General features: G+C 42.8%; 1 protein-coding gene across 1 annotated transcript in view; it reads left to right on the top strand.

Moving 5' to 3' along the window:
- Window positions 1-21,735, top strand: part of POLH (DNA polymerase eta) — a 228,783-nt gene that overhangs the window by 42,683 nt on the left and 164,365 nt on the right. Inside the window, exons 5-6 of the mRNA XM_053712821.1 lie at window positions 14,471-14,640; window positions 15,294-15,397. Coding sequence (XP_053568796.1) covers window positions 14,471-14,640; window positions 15,294-15,397 — 274 coding nt within the window. The remainder of the gene's footprint in view (window positions 1-14,470; window positions 14,641-15,293; window positions 15,398-21,735) is intronic.

Genomic DNA, 21,735 nt, shown 5'->3' with positions numbered 1-21,735 from the left:
TTTGGCTTTCTACTACATGTAGATGAGTGTCCTGGGGTAAGTAAGTCTTATTTTTGTGACACCCTAAGCTATGGTTGGGCGCTTTTATATAAAGTTCTAAATATTTGTGTTTAAACATTTATTTGCCTTGATTCAGGATGTTCAATATTCCTTATTTCAGACAGTCAGTTTCATTATTTGGGATAATGCATTTGAATAATCAATTTTTTTCTTACCTTAAAATTTGACTTTTTTCCCTGTGGGCTGTTAGGCTCGCGGGGGCTGAAAATGCTTCATTTTATTACGTCTTTTTTGGCGCAAAAAAATTTTCTAAGTTATTTCCGGCGTCGTACTTGTCACTGGAAGTTGCTTCATTTTTGACATTTTTGCGCCCAAAGTGTCGGCGTTACCGGATGTGGCGTCATTTTTGGCGCTAAAAGCATTTAGGCGCCAAATAATGTGGGCGTCTTTTTTTGGTGCTAAAAAATATGGGCGTCATTATTGTCTCCACATTATTTAAGTCTCATTGTTTATTGCTTCTGGTTGCTAGAAGCTTGTTCACTGGCATTTTTTTCCCATTCCTGAAACTGTCATTTAAGGAATTTGATCAATTTTGCTTTATATGTTGTTTTTTCTATTACATATTGCAAGATGTCTCAGATTGACCCTGGATCAAAAGCTACTTCTGGAAAAACGCTTAACTGAGTTCAGTTCTACCAAATAGAAAATGGTATTGGCAGAATTAGTAAGCAGCGCTAATTAAATAAGTAAAAACAAAACAGTCTTACTGCTCTGTTGCCTCCTGGTTATCTGGAGGGAAAGACACATACAAATGTAGGCGCATTGAATGAATTCCAAGTGCTGTTTCTTAAGCTCCCAAACAGTCCAGCTGCCGCCTCTCTCTGTCCCTGTGTGTTTCTCCCCACACCGGAAGTAGAAAAGTAGTCAATCGATCTGAGTAGAAGAGAGCAGCGCAAAAGGACACGATTCAAGGCAGTTTTATTAACAAGATAAACAGTACAATACAAGTACTACTTACAAACAGTAAGTGCATTCAGACATTTCACAAATTATGTTGTGAACATATGAGGTCTCAGTCCGCCAATCCAGATCACCACAGCTAGCCGATAGTTCTGACAGGGGATGTTCTCCTCCCGAATTCAGCCTCCAGCAGCAGGGCACCTTCTCTGACAGCAGACTTGACGGGTATAGCTCAACGCGTTTCCCCCGGAGTACGCCCGGGCTTTTTCAAGAGCAGAATGTTCAGTAGGAGTGTGTGTCACTATTTCTAGCAAATGAGAAGGGAGGTACACTTCATAATTGGTTATCCCGACCTATGGGCACATATAAATGTAATAAAGGGAAATGTAATATGTGCTCACATGTAAAAAGAGGCAATGATTGACTCAGTTCTACCAAAGCTAAGTTCATTTATTTTAAATGTTATAAATGTTTATCTTTAGCTATGGTTTGTAATAAGTCATTATGATATACTTTTACATGCAGAATCCATTAGTATTTATGCTTTATTGCCATTCTTACATCTTATGTACAAGAAATATTTAGAAAATTTATAAGAAATATTTTTCTGATTCTATTTTAAGGGCTTTGTCTGACTTCGTGCCTTCTAATAAAAATTTTAGGTCTCTTTCACTTCTTTTTTAATTATTGAAGTTTCAAATGACCAACAACATACTGATTTATCCTTCTCTGATGATGTTTTTTCTCTTTCAGAATTTTCTTCATCAGATATTGACACTAACAAATCTACTTTTTTATTATTTTTTTATTAAAGTACATTTGTTCTTTGTTGAAAAGGTGTTGATTATTTTGGATATTAAGGTAACTAGTTCTTTAAGACTAGCTGACACTATTTCTGCTTATTTATTCTTCTGTGTTTTCAGAAGTTCTCTTTTCCAATTCCTCATACTAGGGAATGGAATAGGCTGAGAATTTTCTTTTATTCCTTCTTCAAAGGTTTTAAACTATATTCTTTGCCAGCAGTTAAATTCAATTTGGAGGGTTCTCCAATTTATTGGGGCTATCTCTACTCCTACTAATTATGCTATTGTTTCTATAGCAAAATAGTATTTATTTTCCTTTAGATGGTTGTATCTTATTTATGGAAAATTATTTAGTTTCAGGTACTTTTCTTGGTCCTGTGATTTATTTGGATGTTGCAATTGCTTCATTTTTGTTCTGTTTACTTTAAGATCAAGTATCAGATTATGATTTATTTTAGCATTCTTAAGGGACAACATTTACTAGACTAGGTGCTGTTGCATTTGTCTTGTTGTTTTGCATTTATTGATTATGCAAGTCCACTGTATTGACTGTTCCTTTAACTGGTCTATCATGCTAATAATTTCATTTGTGTCTTCATTTTATTGAATATTTTCGCAAATGAGGGTTAATCTATGTCTTTAGCTATTTTAGCTAGAAGAATTTTTGTGATTTAAAAAAAAAAAAAAAAAAAAAAAAAATCCATATTTCTTTTGTTCTAAGATAATCAATTATTTGTTTTATAATTGGATTCAATTCTTAACTGTTACTCTGGGCTTCAAGATTGAGTTCTAAGACTAAAACTTTAAGCTTATACTAGTTTGGTTGTTCTTATTAAGGAACGAATTCCTGAATTCTTTCCCAAGTAACATGTTTATAATTGGAAATTTTTCAGTTCAAAATCAGCTCCCTAATATTGCGATGTACGTGCCGTATTCCAGCTTGGCTGGCAAGGGGCAGGTTAAGACTTCTTTGAAATTTATTTGGTTCTATTCAGTCCAAATTTCTTTGATTTTATTCCAGTATGGCTAACACTCTTTTTAAGTGTGTTTGGGTCCTATATATTTTGGGTTCTGTTGAAGCATGGCTGGGCACCCATGGGGTTCAAGCGCTGCTCAGACCTGGAATCTTGTGGGGTATTTCTTCCAGTTCCTTTTGAGGAACCGGGTTTTGGAGTTTTATTCAAACTATTTTGCCTTTTTATGGTCAGTGATAGCATTATTTGTTTTCATTAGATACAATAAATGCATATTTTCATTTTTCTGTTTTCATTCAGATTATTTTCTGAGGATGCGGAATCTCATATGATTCACTTGCTCTTCAGGACATAGTTAGAGGTTCTTTTTTTCAAAAGCTCTTGATTCCTCACACAAGGGTCACCTTTTTTAGGTTTCCAGATAGTTTGTGTCACTGTCTTTGTTTCTATCAGACAAGGGACAATTTTATTGTGTTCCGTTTGTCAGTACCTTTAGTCTCTGTTATTTCCTTCAGTTGCTATATATGCATAGAAGTTTTAGGTCTTATGGCCACAGCATTGGATTTAATTCCCTTTGCTCATTTTCAATAGAACCTTTTCCAGTCTTTTATGCTGAATTATGGTACAGGGATTCTAGGATTTCACATTTTAAATCTTCGAATCCTAATATTTATCTCTTGATTTGATGGTTATGATCACCATCATTTAGTTCTACAGGTCTCTTCGTTTCTTTCAACCTGGACCATGATCTCTACAGATGCAAGTCTTTTTGGTTGGGAGGCTGTCTGAGGATCTCTGTCAGCACAAGGGGTTTGGAAATCTCAGGAGGCGAGATTACCATTTGATATTTTAGAACTCCGTGTTTTCTCAGAATTTTTCAGTTAGTTTCTTTTTGAAGAAGAGACGTTTAATGTTTTTCAAACAATATCACTACTATGGTGTATGTCAATCATCAGAGTAGGACTATCAGTCCTTAGGTTGTGACAGAAGTGTCTCGGATATCAGCTTGGGCTAAATCCAGCTCCTATCTAAATTCTGTGTTTTTTTTCCCCAGGTATAGATATTTGGGAAGCGGATTATCTCTGTTAATCCAGCTTTTCCTCCGGGAGAATGGTCTCTCTTACCCAGATATGTTTTTCATCTCATCTGAATAAAGAACTTCCCAGGGGCCTATTAAGGTCCGGGAATCTTCAGGCGGAAGTAGTGTATGCATTGACATTTCTTTGGAATGATCTTTTTGCCTATTTCTTTCCGCCTCTAGTTCTTCTTCCAAAATTCTTATGGAGTATTTGTTTGTTATGCTGGTAGTTCCAGCATGGCCTCTCAGGTTTTGGTATACGAATCTCATTCGGATGGCCAGTTGCCAACGTTGGACACCTCCGTTTAAACCAGACCTTTTCTTTCTCAAGGCCATTTTTTTCCATCAGGATCTCAAATCATTAAATTTGAAGGGATGGAGATTGAACGCTTGGTTTTTAGTCATAGAGGTTTTTCTGACTCATTGATTAATACTATGTTTCAGGCTCATAAAACTGTCTCTAGAAAGATTTATATTGAGTCTGGAAGACCTAGTTTTCTTGGCATTCTTTTAAAATTCATAGAATTTTATTATTTTTTCAGGTTGGTTTGGATAAGATTTTGTCTTCAGTTCTTTGTTAAGGACAAATCTCTACTCTTTCTGTTCTTTTTATTACAGAAAAGATTGCTAATCATCCTGATATTCATTGTGTTGTGCAGGCTTTGGTCCATATCACGCCTGTCATTAATTCAATCTCTCCTCTTTGGAGTCTCAATTTGGTACTGAGGGCTTTACAGGCTCCTCCGTTTGAAACTATGCATTTTCTGAACATTAAATTACTTTCTTGGAAAAGTATTGTTCCTTTTGGTTATTTCTTCTACTAGAAGAGTTTTTGAGTTATCTGCTCTTTTTTTGTGAATATCCTTTTCTGATTTTTTTATCAGGATAAGGTAGTGTTACTTCCTGATATTTATCATTCGTATCAAACCTGTCATTAAGCCAATTTCTCCTCCTTGGAGTCTTAATTGGGTTCTGAAGGTTTTTCAGGTTCTTCTATTTTGAGCATATGCTTGCTCTGGACATTCATTACCTTCATGGAAAGTATTGTTCTTTTTGAATTATCTGCTCTTTCTTGTGAGTCTCCTTTTCTGATTTTTTCATCAGGATAAGGCGGTGTTGCGAACTTCTTTTAAATTTTTACCTAAGGTTGTGAATTCTAACAACATTAGTAGAGAAATTGTGGTTCCTTCATTGTGTCCTAATCCTAAGAATTCTAAGGAAAGATCGTTGCATTCTTTGGATGTAGTTAGAGCTTTGAAATATTATGTTGAAGCTACTAAAGATTTCCGAAAGACTTCTAGTCTATTTGTTATCTTTTCCGGTTCTAGGAAAGGTCAGAAGGACTCTGCCATTTCTTTGGCGTCTTGGTTAAAGTCTTTGATTCATCATGCTTATGTCGAGTCGGGTAAAACTCCGCCTCAAAGGATTACAGCTCATTCTACTAGGTCAGTTTCTACTTCCTGGGCGTTTAGGAATGAAGCTTCGGTTGATCAGATTTGCAAAGCAGCAACTTGGTCTTCTTTGCATACTTTTACTAAATTCTACCATTTTTATTTGTTTTCTTCTTCTGAAGCAGTTTTTGGTAAAAAAGTACTTCAGGCAGCTGTTTCAGTTTGATTCTTCTGCTTATAATTTCAGTTTTTTTCATTATAAGATTTAAACTTTGTTTTGGGTGTGGATTATTTTCAGCGGAATTGGCTGTCTTTATTTTATCCCTCCCTCTCTAGTGACTCTTGCGTGGAAGATCCACATCTTGGGTATTCATTATCCCATACGTCACTAGCTCATGGACTCTTGCTAATATGGAACCTAAATTATGTGATATATATATATATATATATATATATAATATATATATAATGTATGTGTGTATATTTGTATGTATGTAGCCCTCAGTTTACCCCAGGATTAGGTTCCAGAAAGAATGGTTGTAAATCGAAACCGTTGTAAATTGAAACCCAGTTTATAATGTAAGTCAATGGGAAGTGAGGGAGATAGGTTCCAGGCCCCTCTCAAAATTGGCATAAGTAAAACAGTTAATACATTATTTTTAAAGCTTTGAAATGAAGACTTTAAATGCTAAACGGCATTATAAACCTAATAAAATAATCACACAACACAAAATATATAATTAAAATAAGTTAAATGAACAAAAACATTTGCTAAACGGCCTTATAAACCTAATAAAATAATCATACAACACAGACTTAACTTACATTTTTTTGCAAACAGTTTCTATGCATTCCAATCTGGACTGATTTATAGACAGGAAGATCTTGTTCCTTTGCATGCTGCTCGATAGCTCAGGTCTGGTTAAACTAATTTCAGCTTGAATATCTTTGCTGCAACACAAGCGGACAGCTTCACCTACTGGCTATTTTAATCAATGAGTAAAATCAAAGAAGTGGAAAACAGCACACCTGAATCTTCTCTTGTGGGGCACGGAGCAACAGACTTGCCAGGTCTCTGCAAAATCACAAACTTCAAAAAACTCCAGCCACCATCTTCATTTAAAAGACCTTTATTGTCTTATCCTGGGTCCAAGCATACAACGTTTCAAGCCAACATGGCTCTTAATCATGTACCTGATCATGGCTCTTAATCATGTACATGATTAAGAGCCATGTTGGCTTGAAACGTTGTATGCTTGGACCCAGGATAAGACAATAAAGGTCTTTTAAATGAAGATGGTGGCTGGAGTTTTTTGAAGTTTGTATTTTAATCAATGCACTGCTTCTCAATGCTTTTCAATAGCAGTCACATGACTGAAAAAAAAGGTTGTTATTCTGAAACGGTGCAAATTGAACCGTTGTAAACCGAGGGCCACCTGTGTGTGTGTATACTGATTGTCATTAGCTCACCCATGTGTTCAGTTAGAAACCAGTAGTGCATTGCTACTTGGTCAACAAAGCATACCAAGAGAATGAAACAAATTAGATAAGGGAAGTAAATTAGAAAGTTGTTTTAAAATTGTATTCTCTATCTGAATCACAAAAGAGAAATTTTGGGTTTCATGTCCCTTTTAATCAAGTCTCTCTCCAAATGCTGGAAATTAAATGTAAATTATATATTTTTGCTTACATTTTTGTTTAAACGGTTTAGTCCTAACCTGTGTATCTTTATAAAATACCTAAAACACCTGGGTGTTGCGTTTTGGAGGCTGCCATTTTTCTGTATGTTTAATTTCTTTTTTAAGACACGATGAGTCTACGGATCATCTTAATTACTAATGGGATATTCACCTCCTGGTCAGCAGGAGGAGGCAAAGAGCACCACAGCAGAGCTGTTCAATAGCTCCTCCCTTCCCTCCCACTCCAGTCATTCTCTTTGCCTACGTTAGTGATAGGAAGAGGTAAAGTGAGGTGTTGGAAAAGATTCTTCAATCAAGAGTTTTTTTATTTTTAAAGTAGTGCCAGAGTGTGCTACTTTGTTCTAGGGTGTAGCCGTAGTCCATATCAGTCTCTACAGTGGAACTTTTGGTGGCTTTAAAGCAATGGGAACTTGTGGGACATAATTCTCACTGTGCCTCCCATACATTGATGCTGCCCTTCTCCTGATAGCCTAAGTATGATGACTCAGGTTTTATCTTTATCCACAGGGCTATGGGAGGGAAGAGGACCTCTAAACCTGCTGAGCTGCCCTGCTGTCGGGCAGATTTCAAAGGTAAGTGCTGACTTTTTTACTCTGGGTCTGAAGCAAAAGGAGAAAATTCAGGACCGAGGAAGTATAGCACTTTACTGGGACATATAACTCCTATATATATATATATATATATATATATATATATACTAAGGAGGATTCTGTGACAACATGTTAGTAGCAGGCACTGGGGCTGAGGAGAGTAGCTTTCTGGGGGCACTTGAACCGAGCTGGACATGAAGGGAGATATGCCCAATTGCAGAGAGGGCTAGTCCACTTTATATTATATGGTATCTGGTTCTATCCCCTGTATAATTTTTATATGTTTTGCATAGGAAGGGGTTGTGTTTTATACCTTAATTCGGTATTACTATTTGCCCCCAGGTTCTTTAACATGAGTTAAGGTATCGCCCGGTACCCTATCTCTCAGATATTAATGGCGACCGGGAGAGCGTGTGTTGTTACGCCCACGAAGGGCGGGGTTGAGTTTGGCGCCGTTTTTTAGGGGCGCAATTTCCAATCTCTAGGGGAAACTTGGAGATGAGCGTTATCACGCCCACAAGGGGCGGAGCTATGTTTGGGGCTGACTTATGCTGCACTAGTTTATCTAATTCCGTTCATTGGAAGGTAGAGGGGTATTGCTTCCAACACAATTCTCAGTGCTCTCTCTTATTTGGGTCCGGATAGCGCTTCAGTGCGCTCCGGATCTGTTTAGAACAGTAACGTTTTTTATGTCCTAAGTCATAAAGTTTTATTGCTTTTAAATGTTGGCTGCTGATGGTTCACTTCAGCAACTTTTCTTTGAGGTGTTAGTAGGTGCCACGATATTTGCGTGCTAATCAAAAAATTAAGTTACAGTTTTGAAATTTAAAGACACAGTAATGTTTTTTATCTGTTGATTTATTAAATGAATTTCAGCTGTTTAATTGTTAATTCATCCTTTGTGACTTAGGATGAAGCAAAAGCACACAAAAAATAGTTACTTTTGAAATTTAAAGAGACACTAACATTTTTTATGTGTCAATTTTTATTACAGAATTTCTTTCTTTTCTGAACCTACTCCTTCTAAGGCGTTTGCTGTTTAGGAGTCTGTTGACAATGGTCAATCTATGCCACAAATTTCTCTTATAGTGTCCCACAAACTTTTATGGCCCACATGCAGTGCCCTGCGCTTTCTCTCACATTCCACCCTGAGTTACTCTGCATTTCATGCATTATATGTGTTTCCCATGTGGTAGAAAACATTACTAGAGGAATTATTTTCAATCATTTAGTTGATTCAGTAGTTGCTATTCCGAATGGGTGTTCCTTGTTCTCTGAAAGAGGAAGATACTTTGGGATTATCTGAGAGAAAAATTTTCAAACTCAGATGAATAATCTTTATTCCATCCTGAGATTGTTTGTTTGTTTTTCTCTGTTTTATTTTTAGCTTGTAGGCCTCCATTTGTTACTTTAGGAGGTTTTAGCTGCCCTGGGCGACTCCGACTCTACCGGTGTAATCTACCTAAGCATCCAGTAGGTTATATGGCCGCATTCCCTATATTTAAAAAGATGTTTCCCATAGCTGACTCGGCTAAAGAGTAGTTTCCAGCTTAGCTAAGAAAACTACTATACTCTTAGAGGATAGTTGGGAAAAGGGATGTACCCCAGGGCTTACAATGGCAACCAGCTGTGTACTTTGCTACCGCCACTAGTGCGATGGCATATTGTTTTGATGCGTTGTCTGATGCTACTAAGTCAGGAACTTACCTGGATAAAATCCAGGCTAGGATAAAGGCCTTTAAGTTGCCTAATTCCTTTATTTCAAATTCTTCCCTTCAAGTTTTCAAGCTGGGAGCATAGTTTTCAGGTTTCTCTGTTTCTTTTCATAGAGCCTTATGGTTAGAGCCTTGTTCTACGGATGTATGCTCTAAGTCTAAGCTTTTAGCGAATCCTTACAAGTGGAAGACCTTGTCGGGACCTGGCTTGACGAAAATTATCTCTTTTGAAATTTAAAAAAATAAATAAATAAAAATCCAAATAGGCTGCTGTTGAATCAAAGACAGCATAAAAGGACATGCCCCCGATCCAGGATCGTATCTTGTAGGGGGCAGACTTTCCATCTTTGCTCAAGCTTGGGTTCGAGAGGTTCAGGATCCCTGGGCTATAGAAAACAGTGTCCCAGGGATACAATTTAGAGCTCTAAAGATTTCCTTCCAGAGGCAAGTTTCTGCTTTTAGGATTATCTGCAGATCAGACAAAAGGAGAGGCGTTCTTACTCTGCGTAGGAGACCTCTCAGACCTGGAAGGGTTGTTTCAGTGCCAATACAGGTACACAGCCTAAGTTCCCAATTGGGTTGTGGTTCCCAAAGAAGGAGGCAACCTTCAGACCACTTTTTAGATCCCAAGAGTCTAAACCAATTTTCTTAGTGTACCGTCCTTCTTCAAGATGGAAACTATTCGGTCCATTCTTTCCTTTATCTTAGAGGGTCAATTTATGACAACAGTGGATTTAGAGGACGCGCACCTTCATGTATCATTCACAAGAATCGTCTCAAGTTCTAAGGTTTGCCTTTCTGGACAAACGCTTTCAGTTCGTTGCTCTTCCTTTCGGTCTTGCCACAGCTTTCAGAGTTTTTCACAAGGGCTCTGGGATCACTGTTGGCGGTGCTTCGGTTACGGGGCATTGCAGTGGTGCCCTATCTGGACGACATCCTAGTCCAGGCGCCATTCTTTTAGCAAGCAAGATTGGTCACGGTGTTATCCTTCCCGCGATTTCTCGGGTGGAAGGTAAATTGGCGAGGAGTTCCTTAGTCCCATGCACAAAGGTACCTTTCTGGGAATCTTAATAGATTTCATATCAATGAAGATTTTTCTGACAGGATGTCAGGAAATCAGAGATTAACGATACTTGTCTAGTCATTCGGGCCACTCCTTGGCTTTTGGGGGCTCAGTGCATGGAAGTAATCGGGTTCATGATGGCTGCAATGGACCTCATCCCGTTTGATCGGTTCTATCTCAGATCTCTGCAGTAAGCACAATGGATCAGAGATTATACAGATTTGTCTCCTCAAATACTACTGGAGCAGGAGACAAAGGATTCTCCTTAATGTTGGTTGTCTCTGGATCATATTTTCCTGGGAACCTGCTTTCGTCGACCATCTTGGATGATAGGGACAATAAACGCCAGCCTTCCGGGGAGCAGTCTGGGGCTCCTCAAGGGCACAGGGGGTTTGGACTCAGCCTGAGTCTATTCTTCCTATTAGCATTCTGGAGCTGAGTGCCATCTACATTGTTCTTCTGGCCTGGCCTCAGTTAGCCTTGGTCCAGTTTATCAGGTTCCAGTTGATCTAAATGACGTCAGTGACTTACATCAATCATCAGGGAGGAACGAGGAGTTCCTTAACGATGACAGAGGTATCCAAAATAATTAAATGGGCAGAGGCCCATTCTTGCTGTCTTGTCGGCGAGGTGGAACAACTGAGAGGCGGTTTTCCTGAGCAGGCAGACCTTTCGTTCAGGGGGAAACTGGCTGTGGCTTAACACAGAGTAGTAACCATATAGCCACAGGTTCAAATCCCTGCACAACCCTGTCGTTAGGAATGCTTCCCAGACCTTTTTAGAACTCCATCCGGAAGTGTTCTCTAGTTTTTTTCCTCCGTTTGATTTTCTTTCTCGGGTCATTGCTCGAACCAAGCAGGAGAGGAGATCGGTGATCCTCATAGCACTGGCTTCGCCTGGTAGGTTTTGGTATGCAGTTCTGGGGAACATGTCATCTCTGCCACCTTGGAGACTTCCATTGAGGAAGGTCCTTTTCCTTCAAGGGCCCCTCCTTCACCCAACTCTGGTTTCTCTGAAGCTAATTGCTTGGAGATTGGATGCTTAAAGGGACACTGAACCTAAATTTTTTCTTTTGTGATTCAGATAGAGCATAAACGTTTAAGCAACTTTCTAATTTACTCCTATTATCAAATTTTCTTTATTCTCTTGGTATCTTTATTTGAAATGCAAGAATGTAAGTTTAGATGCCGGACCATTTTTGGTGAACAACCTGGGTTATCCTTGCTGATTGGTGGATATATTCATCCACCAATAAAAAAAAGTGCTGTCCAGAGTCTGAATCCAAAAAAAAGCTTAGATGCCTTCTTTTTCAAATAAAAATAGCAAGAGAATGAAGAAAAATTGATAATAGGAGTAAATTAGAAAGTTGCTTAAAATTGCATGCTCTATCTGAATCACGAAAGAAAAAATTTGGTTTCAGTGTCCCTTTAAGTTTGTCCAAGCGGGGGGTTTTTTTTTTTTGGGGGGGGTTTTTTCTCTCTCGGTCATTGTGACCATGATTCAGGCTCGTAAGCCTGTCACTAGACAAATTTATCATAAGATGTGCTGTAAATATCTCTATTGGGTGACTCCATGGACTCCTCATGGAGTAGTTAGGATTGGTAGAATTTTGTCAGGCCTTGATCAGGATCAGGCCTGTGTTCAAACCAGTTACTCCTCCATGGAGTCTGAATCTAGTTCTCAGGGTTCTTCGAGGGGCTCCGTTTGAGCCTATTCTTTCCTTAGATATTATGTTGTTATCTTGGAAAGTTTTATTTCTTGTTGCTATTTCCTCTGCTTGGAGAGTGTCAGAGCTCTCGGCACTACAGTATGAGTCTCCTTATCTTATTTCTATTCAGATAAGGTAGTTTTACGTACTAACTTAGGATTTCTTCCTAAGGTTGTTTCTGATCCGAACATTATTCAGGAGATTGTTGTTCTTTTCTTGTGTCCTAATCCTTTTTCTCAGAAGGAAAGACTTCTGCTCAATTTGGAGTGCTTTAACCCCTTAACGACGCGTGTCGTACAGGGTAAGTCGCACACAATCTGGTCTTAAAAGACCAGCGACGTACCCTGTACGACATTAGGGGTTTAACTCTGTGGCCCTCTCTGCACCACACATCGATGGCCGGTATCAATGGTGGGTGGGAGGCGGGTGGCGGCCATCGATGATGATCGGTAATGTGGAGGGGGGCGGGATCGTGGGCGGGGATGTCCGGGGGCGGGTGCGTGCACGGGGAGGGAGCGGGTGGGAACCGCTACACTACAGAAAAAGTTGGTGTACACATTTTTTAAAAAAAGTAATAAAAATTAAAATAAAAAAATAGATCAGGCAGGTGTTGGAGTTTGGTCAGTGGGGGGGAGCTATGATACAGAAAACAAAAAAACAAACAACTTTTTTTTTGCAAACTGGGTACTGGCAGACAGCTGCCAGTACCCAAGATGGCCCCCAATAAGGCAGATGGGGAGGGTTAGAGAGCTGTTTTGGGGGGGATCAGGGAGGTTGGGGTCTAAGGGGGGATGCTACACCACAGCATATGTAAATATGCTAAACAAAATTAAAAAAAAAAATTAAAAACCTTTTATTTTAGTACTGGCAGACTTTCTGCGAGTACTTAAGATGGCGGGGACAATTGTGGGGGAGGGAAGGGAGCTGTTTGGGAGGGATCAGGGGGTCTGATGTGTCAGGTGGGAGGCTGATCTCTACACTAAAGCTCCCTACAAACTACCTAATTAACCCCTTCACTGCTAGCCATAATACACGTGTGATGCGCAGCAGCATTTAGCGGCCTTCTAATTACCAGAAAGCCACACCAAAGTCATATATGTCTGCTATTTCTGAACAAAGGGGATCCCAGAGAAGCATTTACAAACATTTGTGCCATAATTGCACAAGCTGTTTGTAAATAATTTCAGTGAGAAACCTAAAATTGCGAAAAAATGTAAGTTTTTTTTTTTAAATTTGATTGCATTTGGCGGTGAAATGGTGGCATGAAATATACCAAAATGGGCCTAGATCAATACTTTGGGTTGTCTACTACACTACACTTAAGCTAAAATTAACTCTACAAGCTCCCTACATGCTCCCTAATTAACCCCTTCACTGCTGGGCATAAAACATATACGTTTTGCATATGAGACTGCTGGACAGCAGCCTCCAGAGAGTATTACGGCTCATTCCACGAGGGCTGTTGCTTCCTCATGAGCATTCAAAGCTGAAGTTTTTGTGGAACTGATTTTTGAGGCTGCAACTTGGTCCTCTCTTCCCACTTTTCAAAATTTTACACTTTTTACACTTTTGCCTCGGCTGAGGCCGCTTTTGGGAGGAAGGTTTTTCAAGCTGTGGTGCCTTCCGTTTCTGTTCCCTGTCTTGTCCCTCCTGTATCATCTGTGTACTCTAGCTTGGCTATTGAATCCCATTCGTAATTAAGATGATCCGTGGACTCGTGTCTTAAAGAAAATTTATGCTTACCTGATAAATGTATTTCTTTTTTGACATGAGTCCACGGCCCGCCCTGTTTTTGTAAAACAGGTTGTGGGTTATTGTAAACGTCAGACACTTCTGCACCTTGGCTTTTCCTTTCTCTTCCTAACTTCGGTTGAATGACTGGAGTGGGAGGGAGGGGAGGAGCTATTTATCAGCTCTGCTGTGGTGCTCTTTGCCTCCTCCTGCTGGCCAGGAGGTGAATATCCCATTAGTAATTAAGATGATCCGTGGACTTGTCGTGTCAAAAAAGAAATAACTATCAGGTAAGCATGAATTTTCTTTTTATAAATAGTTTAAAAGTTGTTTTTTTTGTCACAAGAATGTTTTATTAAAGTGCATAATGATATAAGCAAAATATCCGCATCCTGTAACATCAGTGAGTCACTATAGCAGATCAATATCTCTCATAGTCAGTGAAACGATGCCGCACAGCTGGCACTAGTCTCTTCCCTTGTGGCAATGGTTACCTGGCTTATGGAACACAAGCCACACGGGGTGGGAATTACCAGCAGGTTACTACAAAACCCTGAAGAGTTGGGAATTTCCATATATTAGAATTGATCCTCATGCCCAGCTTAGTGTCTCTAGGTAATCTTATGATTATTTGCTTCTTGATTTTACAGTTTTTTAATTTTAGTATCTATTTAAAATGTAAAATGAAGTTCATTGTGTTCTGTAACAATGTTTACAATACAAGCTGTACCGACTCCCCCCCCCCCCCCTCCTTTAGAGGAACTGCGCCGGCGCGGATTGGAGCAGTGGCTGGAATCGCTTCCCCTGGGGGATCTGCATAGCTCTGAGCTCCAGCTGACTGTGGGAGCCATCATCGTGGAGGAGATGCGAGCAGCAGTAGAAATGGAGACTGGCTTCCAGTGCTCAGCAGGGATCTCCTACAACAAGGTTGCTATACTGACGTTTCAGAGCTTCTTCTTGTTAATGTCTCCAATCACAGAGGGTCCTTTCTCGTGGCAATGTATCACAGAACATTTTAGCCTTAAAGGGACACTGAACTCATGATTCAGATAGAGCGGCAATTTTAAGTAACTTTCTAATTTACTTCTATTATCAATTTTTCTTCGTTCTCTTGCTATCTTTATTTAAAAAAAGGCATCTCAGCTAAGGAGCTAGCACATTTTTGGTTCAGAACCACGGACAGCACTTGTTTATTAGTGCTGTCCAATCAGCAAGGACAACCCAAAAATGGGCAGGCATCAAAAATTACATTTATTGCTTTTCAAATAAATATACCAAGAGAATGAAGATTTGATAATAGGAGTAAATTAGAAAGTTGCTTAAAATTGCTGCTCTATCTGAATCACAAGAAAATGTTGGGGTTCAGTGTCCCTTTAACTATTTTTTTTTATTTTTTTTAATGCTGCTGTTGTGTATGATTGAGTCTGGATTGTTATAAAAAAAATCCTAGCTTTTTTTTTTTTATATGAATGAATTTCTGGTAATCCACATGATACAGTTAGAATATAAATCTTCTATCTTTATTCTTTCTTTGCTGATCTGTATCCTTGCATACTTAGCACATGCTTTCCTCTCCCTAGGTGCTATCAAAGTTAGCTTGTGGGCTAAACAAACCCAATCGCCAGACTGTTGTACCCAAGTGCTCTGTACCAGAACTGTTCAACCAGTTGCCAATCGGCAAAATGTAAGTGGTGATCTGCTTGCTAAATATATACATAGCAAGGGAGTGAGGTGTGCACCAGTTAGCTAGCTGCGTATTGTAAGCCCATACAGGGTGAGTCTATATTAGCCTTCTGCACTGTGTATTTAATGCCTGTGCAGGGTGGGCTGCACCTGTTTACTCTCTGTATTGTATATTGGGTGCCTGTATAGGGTGCGGTGCACCTTTTCGCTCTCTGTGTTATATATTGGTGCCTTTGCAGAGTGGGGTGCGCCTGTTCACTTTCTGTACTGTATATTGGGTATCTTTATAGGGTGGGGGGCACCTTCTAGATGTCTGTGCTGTATATTGGGTGCCTGTATAGGGTGGGGGCACCTTCTAGCTGTCTGTGCTGTGTATTGGGTGTCTGTATAGGGTGGGGGCACCTTCTAGATGTCTGTGCTGTATATTGGGTGCCTGTATAGGGTGGGGGCACCTTCTAGCTGTCTGTGCTGTGTATTGGGTGTCTGTATAGGGTGGGGGCACCTTCTAGATGTCTGTGCTGTATATTGGGTGCCTGTATAGGGTGGGGGGCACCTTCTAGCTGTCTGTGCTGTATATTGGGTGTCTGTATAGGGTGGGGGCACCTTCTAGCTGTCTGTGCTGTATATTGGGTATCTTTATAGGGTGGGGGGCACCTTCTAGCTGTCTGTGCTGTATATTGGGTGTCTGTATAGGGTGGGGGGCACCTTCTAGCTGTCTGTGCTGTATATTGGGTGTCTGTATAGGGTGGGGTGCACCTTTTAGCTGTCTGTGCTGTATATTGGGTGTCTGTATAGGGTGGGGGGCACCTTTTAGCTGTCTCTGCTGTATATTGGGTGTCAGTATAGGGTGGGGGCACCTTCTAGATGTCTGTGCTGTGTATTGGGTGCCTGTATAGGGTGGGGGGCACCTTCTAGCTGTCTCTGCTGTGTATTGGGTGTCTGTATAGGGTGGGGAGCACCTTCTAGCTGTCTGTACTGTATATTGGGTGTCTGTTTAGGGTGGGGGCACCTTCTAGCTGTCTGTGCTGTATATTGGGTGCCTGTATAGGGTGGGGGCACCTTCTAGCTGTCTGTGCTGTGTATTGGGTGTCTGTATAGGGTGGGGGCACCTTCTAGATGTCTGTGCTGTATATTGGGTGCCTGTATAGGGTGGGGGGCACCTTCTAGCTGTCTGTGCTGTATATTGGGTGTCTGTATAGGGTGGGGGCACCTTCTAGCTGTCTGTGCTGTATATTGGGTGTCTGTATAGGGTGGGGGCACCTTCTAGCTGTCTGTGCTGTATATTGGGTATCTTTATAGGGTGGGGGGCACCTTCTAGCTGTCTGTGCTGTATATTGGGTGTCTGTATAGGGTGGGGGGCACCTTCTAGCTGTCTGTGCTGTATATTGGGTGTCTGTATAGGGTGGGGTGCACCTTTTAGCTGTCTGTGCTGTATATTGGGTGTCTGTATAGGGTGGGGGGCACCTTTTAGCTGTCTCTGCTGTATATTGGGTGTCAGTATAGGGTGGGGGCACCTTCTAGATGTCTGTGCTGTGTATTGGGTGCCTGTATAGGGTGGGGGGCACCTTCTAGCTGTCTCTGCTGTGTATTGGGTGTCTGTATAGGGTGGGGAGCACCTTCTAGCTGTCTGTACTGTATATTGGGTGTCTGTTTAGGGTGGGGGCACCTTCTAGCTGTCTGTGCTGTATATTGGGTGTCTGTTTAGGGTGGGGGCACCTTCTAGCTGTCTGTGCTGTATATTGGGTGTCAGTATAGGGTGGGGAGCACCTTCTAGCTGTCTGTGCTGTATATTGGGTGTCTGTATAGGGTGGGGGGAACCTTCTAGATGTCTGTGCTGTATATTGGGTGCCTGTATAGGGTGGGGGGCACCTTCTAGCTGTCTGTGCTGTATATTGGGTGTCTGTATAGGTTGGGGGGCACCTTCTAGCTGTCTGTATAGGTTGGGGGGCACCTTCTAGCTGTCTGTGCTGTATATTGGGTGTCTGTATAGGGTGGGGGGCACCTTCTAGCTGTCTGTGCTGTATATTGGCTGTCTGTATAGGGTGGGGGCACCTTCTAGCTGTCTGTGCTGTATATTGGGTGTCTATATAGGGTGGGGGGCACCTTCTAGCTGTCTGTGCTGTATATTGGGTGTCTGTATAGGGTGGGGGGCACCTTCTAGATGTCTGTACTGTATATTGGGTGTCTGTATAGGGTGGGGGGCACCTTCTAGCGGTCTGTGCTGTATATTGGGTGTCTGTTTAGGGTGGGGTGCACCTTCTAGCTGTCTGTGCTGTATATTGGGTGTCTGTATAGGGTGGGGGGCACCTTCTAGCTTTCTGTGCTGTATATTGGGTGTCTGTATAGGGTGGGGGGCACCTTCTAGCTGTCTGTGCTGTATATTGGGTGTCTGTATAGGGTGGGGGGCACCTTCTAGCTGTCTGTGCTGTATATTGGGTGTCTGTATAGGGTGGGGGGAACCTTCTAGCTTTCTGTGCTGTATATTGGGTGTCTGTATAGGGTGGGGGCACCTTCTAGCTGTCTCTGCTGTATATTGGGTGTCTGTATAGGGTGGGGGGCACCTTCTAGCTGTCTGTGCTGTATATTGGGTGTCTGTATAGAGTGGGGGGCACCTTCTAGCTGTCTGTGCTGTATATTGGGTGCCTGTATAGGGTGGGGGGCACCTTCTAGCTGTCTGTGCTGTATATTGGGTGTCTGTATAGGGTGGGGGCACCTTCTAGCTGTCTGTGCTGTATATTGGGTGTCTGTATATGGTGGGGGGAACCTTCTAGCTGTCTGTGCTGTATAGTGGGTGTCTGTATAGGGTGGGGGGCACCTTCTAGCTGTCTGTGCTGTATATTGGGTGTCTGTATAGGGTGGGGGGCACCTTTTAGCTGTCTGTGCTGTATATTGGGTGTCTGTATAGGGTGGGGGGCACCTTCTAGCTGTCTGTGCTGTATATTGGGTGTCTGTATAGGGTGGGGGGCACCTTCTAGCTGTCTGTGCTGTATATTGGGTGTCTGTATAGGGTGGGGGGCACCTTCTAGCTGTCTGTGCTGTATATTGGGTGTCTGTATAGGGTGGGGGGCACCTTCTAGCTGTCTGTGCTGTATATTGGGTGTCTGTATAGGGTGGGGGGCACCTTCTAGCTGTCTGTGCTGTATATTGGGTGTCTGTATAGGGTGGGGGGCACCTTCTAGCTGTCTGTGCTGTATATTGGGTGTCAGTATAGGGTGGGGGGCACCTTCTAGCTGTCTGTGCTGTATATTGGGTGTCTGTATAGGGTGGGGGGCACCTTTTAGCTGTCTCTGCTGTATATTGGGTGTCAGTATAGGGTGGGGGCACCTTCTAGATGTCTGTGCTGTGTATTGGGTGCCTGTATAGGGTGGGGGGCACCTTCTAGCTGTCTGTGCTGTGTATTGGGTGTCTGTATAGGGTGGGGAGCACCTTCTAGCTGTCTGTACTGTATATTGGGTGTCTGTTTAGGGTGGGGGGCACCTTCTAGCTGTCTGTGCTGTATATTGGGTGTCTGTTTAGGGTGGGGGCACCTTCTAGCTGTCTGTGCTGTATATTGGGTGTCAGTATAGGGTGGGGAGCACCTTCTAGCTGTCTGTGCTGTATATTGGGTGTCTGTATAGGGTGGGGGGAACCTTCTAGATGTCTGTGCTGTATATTGGGTGCCTGTATAGGGTGGGGGGCACCTTCTAGCTGTCTGTGCTGTATATTGGGTGTCTGTATAGGTTGGGGGGCACCTTCTAGCTGTCTGTATAGGTTGGGGGGGCACCTTCTAGCTGTCTGTGCTGTATATTGGGTGTCTGTATAGGGTGGGGGGCACCTTCTAGCTGTCTGTGCTGTATATTGGGTGTCTGTATAGGGTGGGGGCACCTTCTAGCTGTCTGTGCTGTATATTGGGTGTCTATATAGGGTGGGGGGGCACCTTCTAGCTGTCTGTGCTGTATATTGGGTGTCTGTATAGGGTGGGGGGCACCTTCTAGATGTCTGTACTGTATATTGGGTGTCTGTATAGGGTGGGGGGCACCTTCTAGCTGTCTGTGCTGTATATTGGGTGTCTGTTTAGGGTGGGGGGCACCTTCTAGCTGTCTGTGCTGTATATTGGGTGTCTGTATAGGGTGGGGGGCACCTTCTAGCTGTCTGTGCTGTATATTGGGTGTCTGTATAGGGTGGGGGGCACCTTCTAGCTGTCTGTGCTGTATATTGGGTGTCAGTATAGGGTGGGGGGCACCTTCTAGCTGTCTTTGCTGTATATTGGGTGTCTGTATAGGGTGGGGGGCACCTTCTAGCTGTCTGTGCTGTATATTGGGTGTCTGTATAGGGTGGGGGGAACCTTCTAGCTGTCTGTGCTGTACATTGGGTGTCTGTATAGGGTGGGGGCACCTTCTAGCTGTCTGTGCTGTATATTGGGTGTCTGTATAGGGTGGGGGGCACCTTCTAGCTGTCTGTGCTGTATATTGGGTGTCTGTATAGGGTGGGGGGCACCTTCTAGCTGTCTGTGCTGTATATTGGGTGTCTGTATAGGGTGGGGGGCACCTTCTAGCTGTCTGTGCTGTATATTGGGTGTCTGTATAGGGTGGGGGGCACCTTCTAGCTGTCTGTGCTGTATATTGGGTGTCTGTATAGGGTGGGGGGCACCTTCTAGCTGTCTGTGCTGTATATTGGGTGTCTGTATAGGGTGGGGGGCACCTTCTAGCTGTCTGTGCTGTATATTGGGTGTCTGTATAGGGTGGGGGGCACCTTCTAGCTGTCTGTGCTGTATATTGGGTGTCTGTATAGGGTGGGGGGCACCTTCTAGCTGTCTGTGCTGTATATTGGGTGTCTGTATAGGGTGGGGGGTACCTTCTAGCTTTCTGTGCTGTATATTGGGTGTCTGTATAGGGTGGGGGGCACCTTCTAGCTGTCTGTGCTGTATATTGGGTGTCTGTATAGGGTGGGGGGCACCTTCTAGCTGTCTGTGCTGTATATTGGGTGTCTGTATAGGGTGGGGGGCACCTTCTAGCTGTCTGTGCTGTATATTGGGTGCCTGTATAGGGTGGGGGGGCACCTTCTAGCTGTCTGTGCTGTATATTGGGTGTCTGTATAGGGTGGGGGGCACCTTCTAGCTGTCTGTGCTGTATATTGGGTGTCTGTATATGGTGGGGGGAACCTTCTAGCTGTCTGTGCTGTATATTGGGTGTCTGTATAGGGTGGGGGGGCACCTTCTAGCTGTCTGTGCTGTATATTGGGTGTCTGTATAGGGTGGGGGGCACCTTTTAGCTGTCTGTGCTGTATATTGGGTGTCTGTATAGGGTGGGGGGCACCTTCTAGCTGTCTGTGCTGTATATTGGGTGTCTGTATAGGGTGGGGGGCACCTTCTAGCTGTCTGTGCTGTATATTGGGTGTCTGTATAGGGTGGGGGGCACCTTCTAGCTGTCTGTGCTGTATATTGGGTGTCTGTATAGGGTGGGGGGCACCTTCTAGCTGTCTGTGCTGTATATTGGGTGTCTGTATAGGGTGGGGGGCACCTTCTAGCTGTCTGTGCTGTATATTGGGTGTCTGTATAGGGTGGGGGGCACCTTCTAGCTGTCTGTGCTGTATATTGGGTGTCAGTATAGGGTGGGGGGCACCTTCTAGCTGTCTGTGCTGTATATTGGGTGTCTATATAGGGTGGGGGGCACCTTCTAGCTGTCTGTACTGTATATTGGGTGTCTGTATAGGGTGGGGGGCACCTTCTAGCTGTCTGTGCTGTATATTGGGTGTCTGTATAGGGTGGGGGGCATCTTCTAGATGTCTGTGCTGTATATTGGGTATCTTTATAGGGTGGGGGGCATCTTCTAGATGTCTGTGCTGTATATTGGGTGTCAGTATAGGGTGGGGGCACCTTCTAGCTGTCTGTGCTGTATATTGGGTGTCTATATAGGGTGGGGGGCACCTTCTAGCTGTCTGTGCTGTATATTGGGTGTCAGTATAGGGTGGGGGGCACCTTCTAGCTGTCTGTGCTGTATATTGGGTGTCTGTATAGGGTGGGGGGCACCTTCTAGCTGTCTGTGCTGTATATTGGGTGTCTGTATAGGCTGGGGGGCACCTTCTAGCTGTCTGTGCTGTATATTGGGTGTCTGTATAGGGTGGGGGGCACCTTCTAGCTGTCTGTGCTGTATATTGGGTGTCTGTATAGGGTGGGGGGAACCTTCTAGCTGTCTGTGCTGTGTATTGGGTGCCTGTATAGGGTGGGGGGCACCTTCTAGCTGTCTGTGCTGTATATTGGGTGTCTGTATAGGGTGGGGGGCACCTTCTAGCTGTCTGTGCTGTATATTGTGTGTCAGTATAGGGTGGGGGGCACCTTCTAGCTGTCTGTATAGGGTGGGG

Source organism: Bombina bombina, chromosome 4 (assembly GCF_027579735.1).
Source record: "Bombina bombina isolate aBomBom1 chromosome 4, aBomBom1.pri, whole genome shotgun sequence".
In the NCBI taxonomy this organism is placed as follows: Eukaryota; Metazoa; Chordata; class Amphibia; order Anura; family Bombinatoridae; genus Bombina; species Bombina bombina.
Note: the sequence above shows the minus strand (reverse complement) of the source record. Positions and strands in the feature narration are given on the sequence as shown.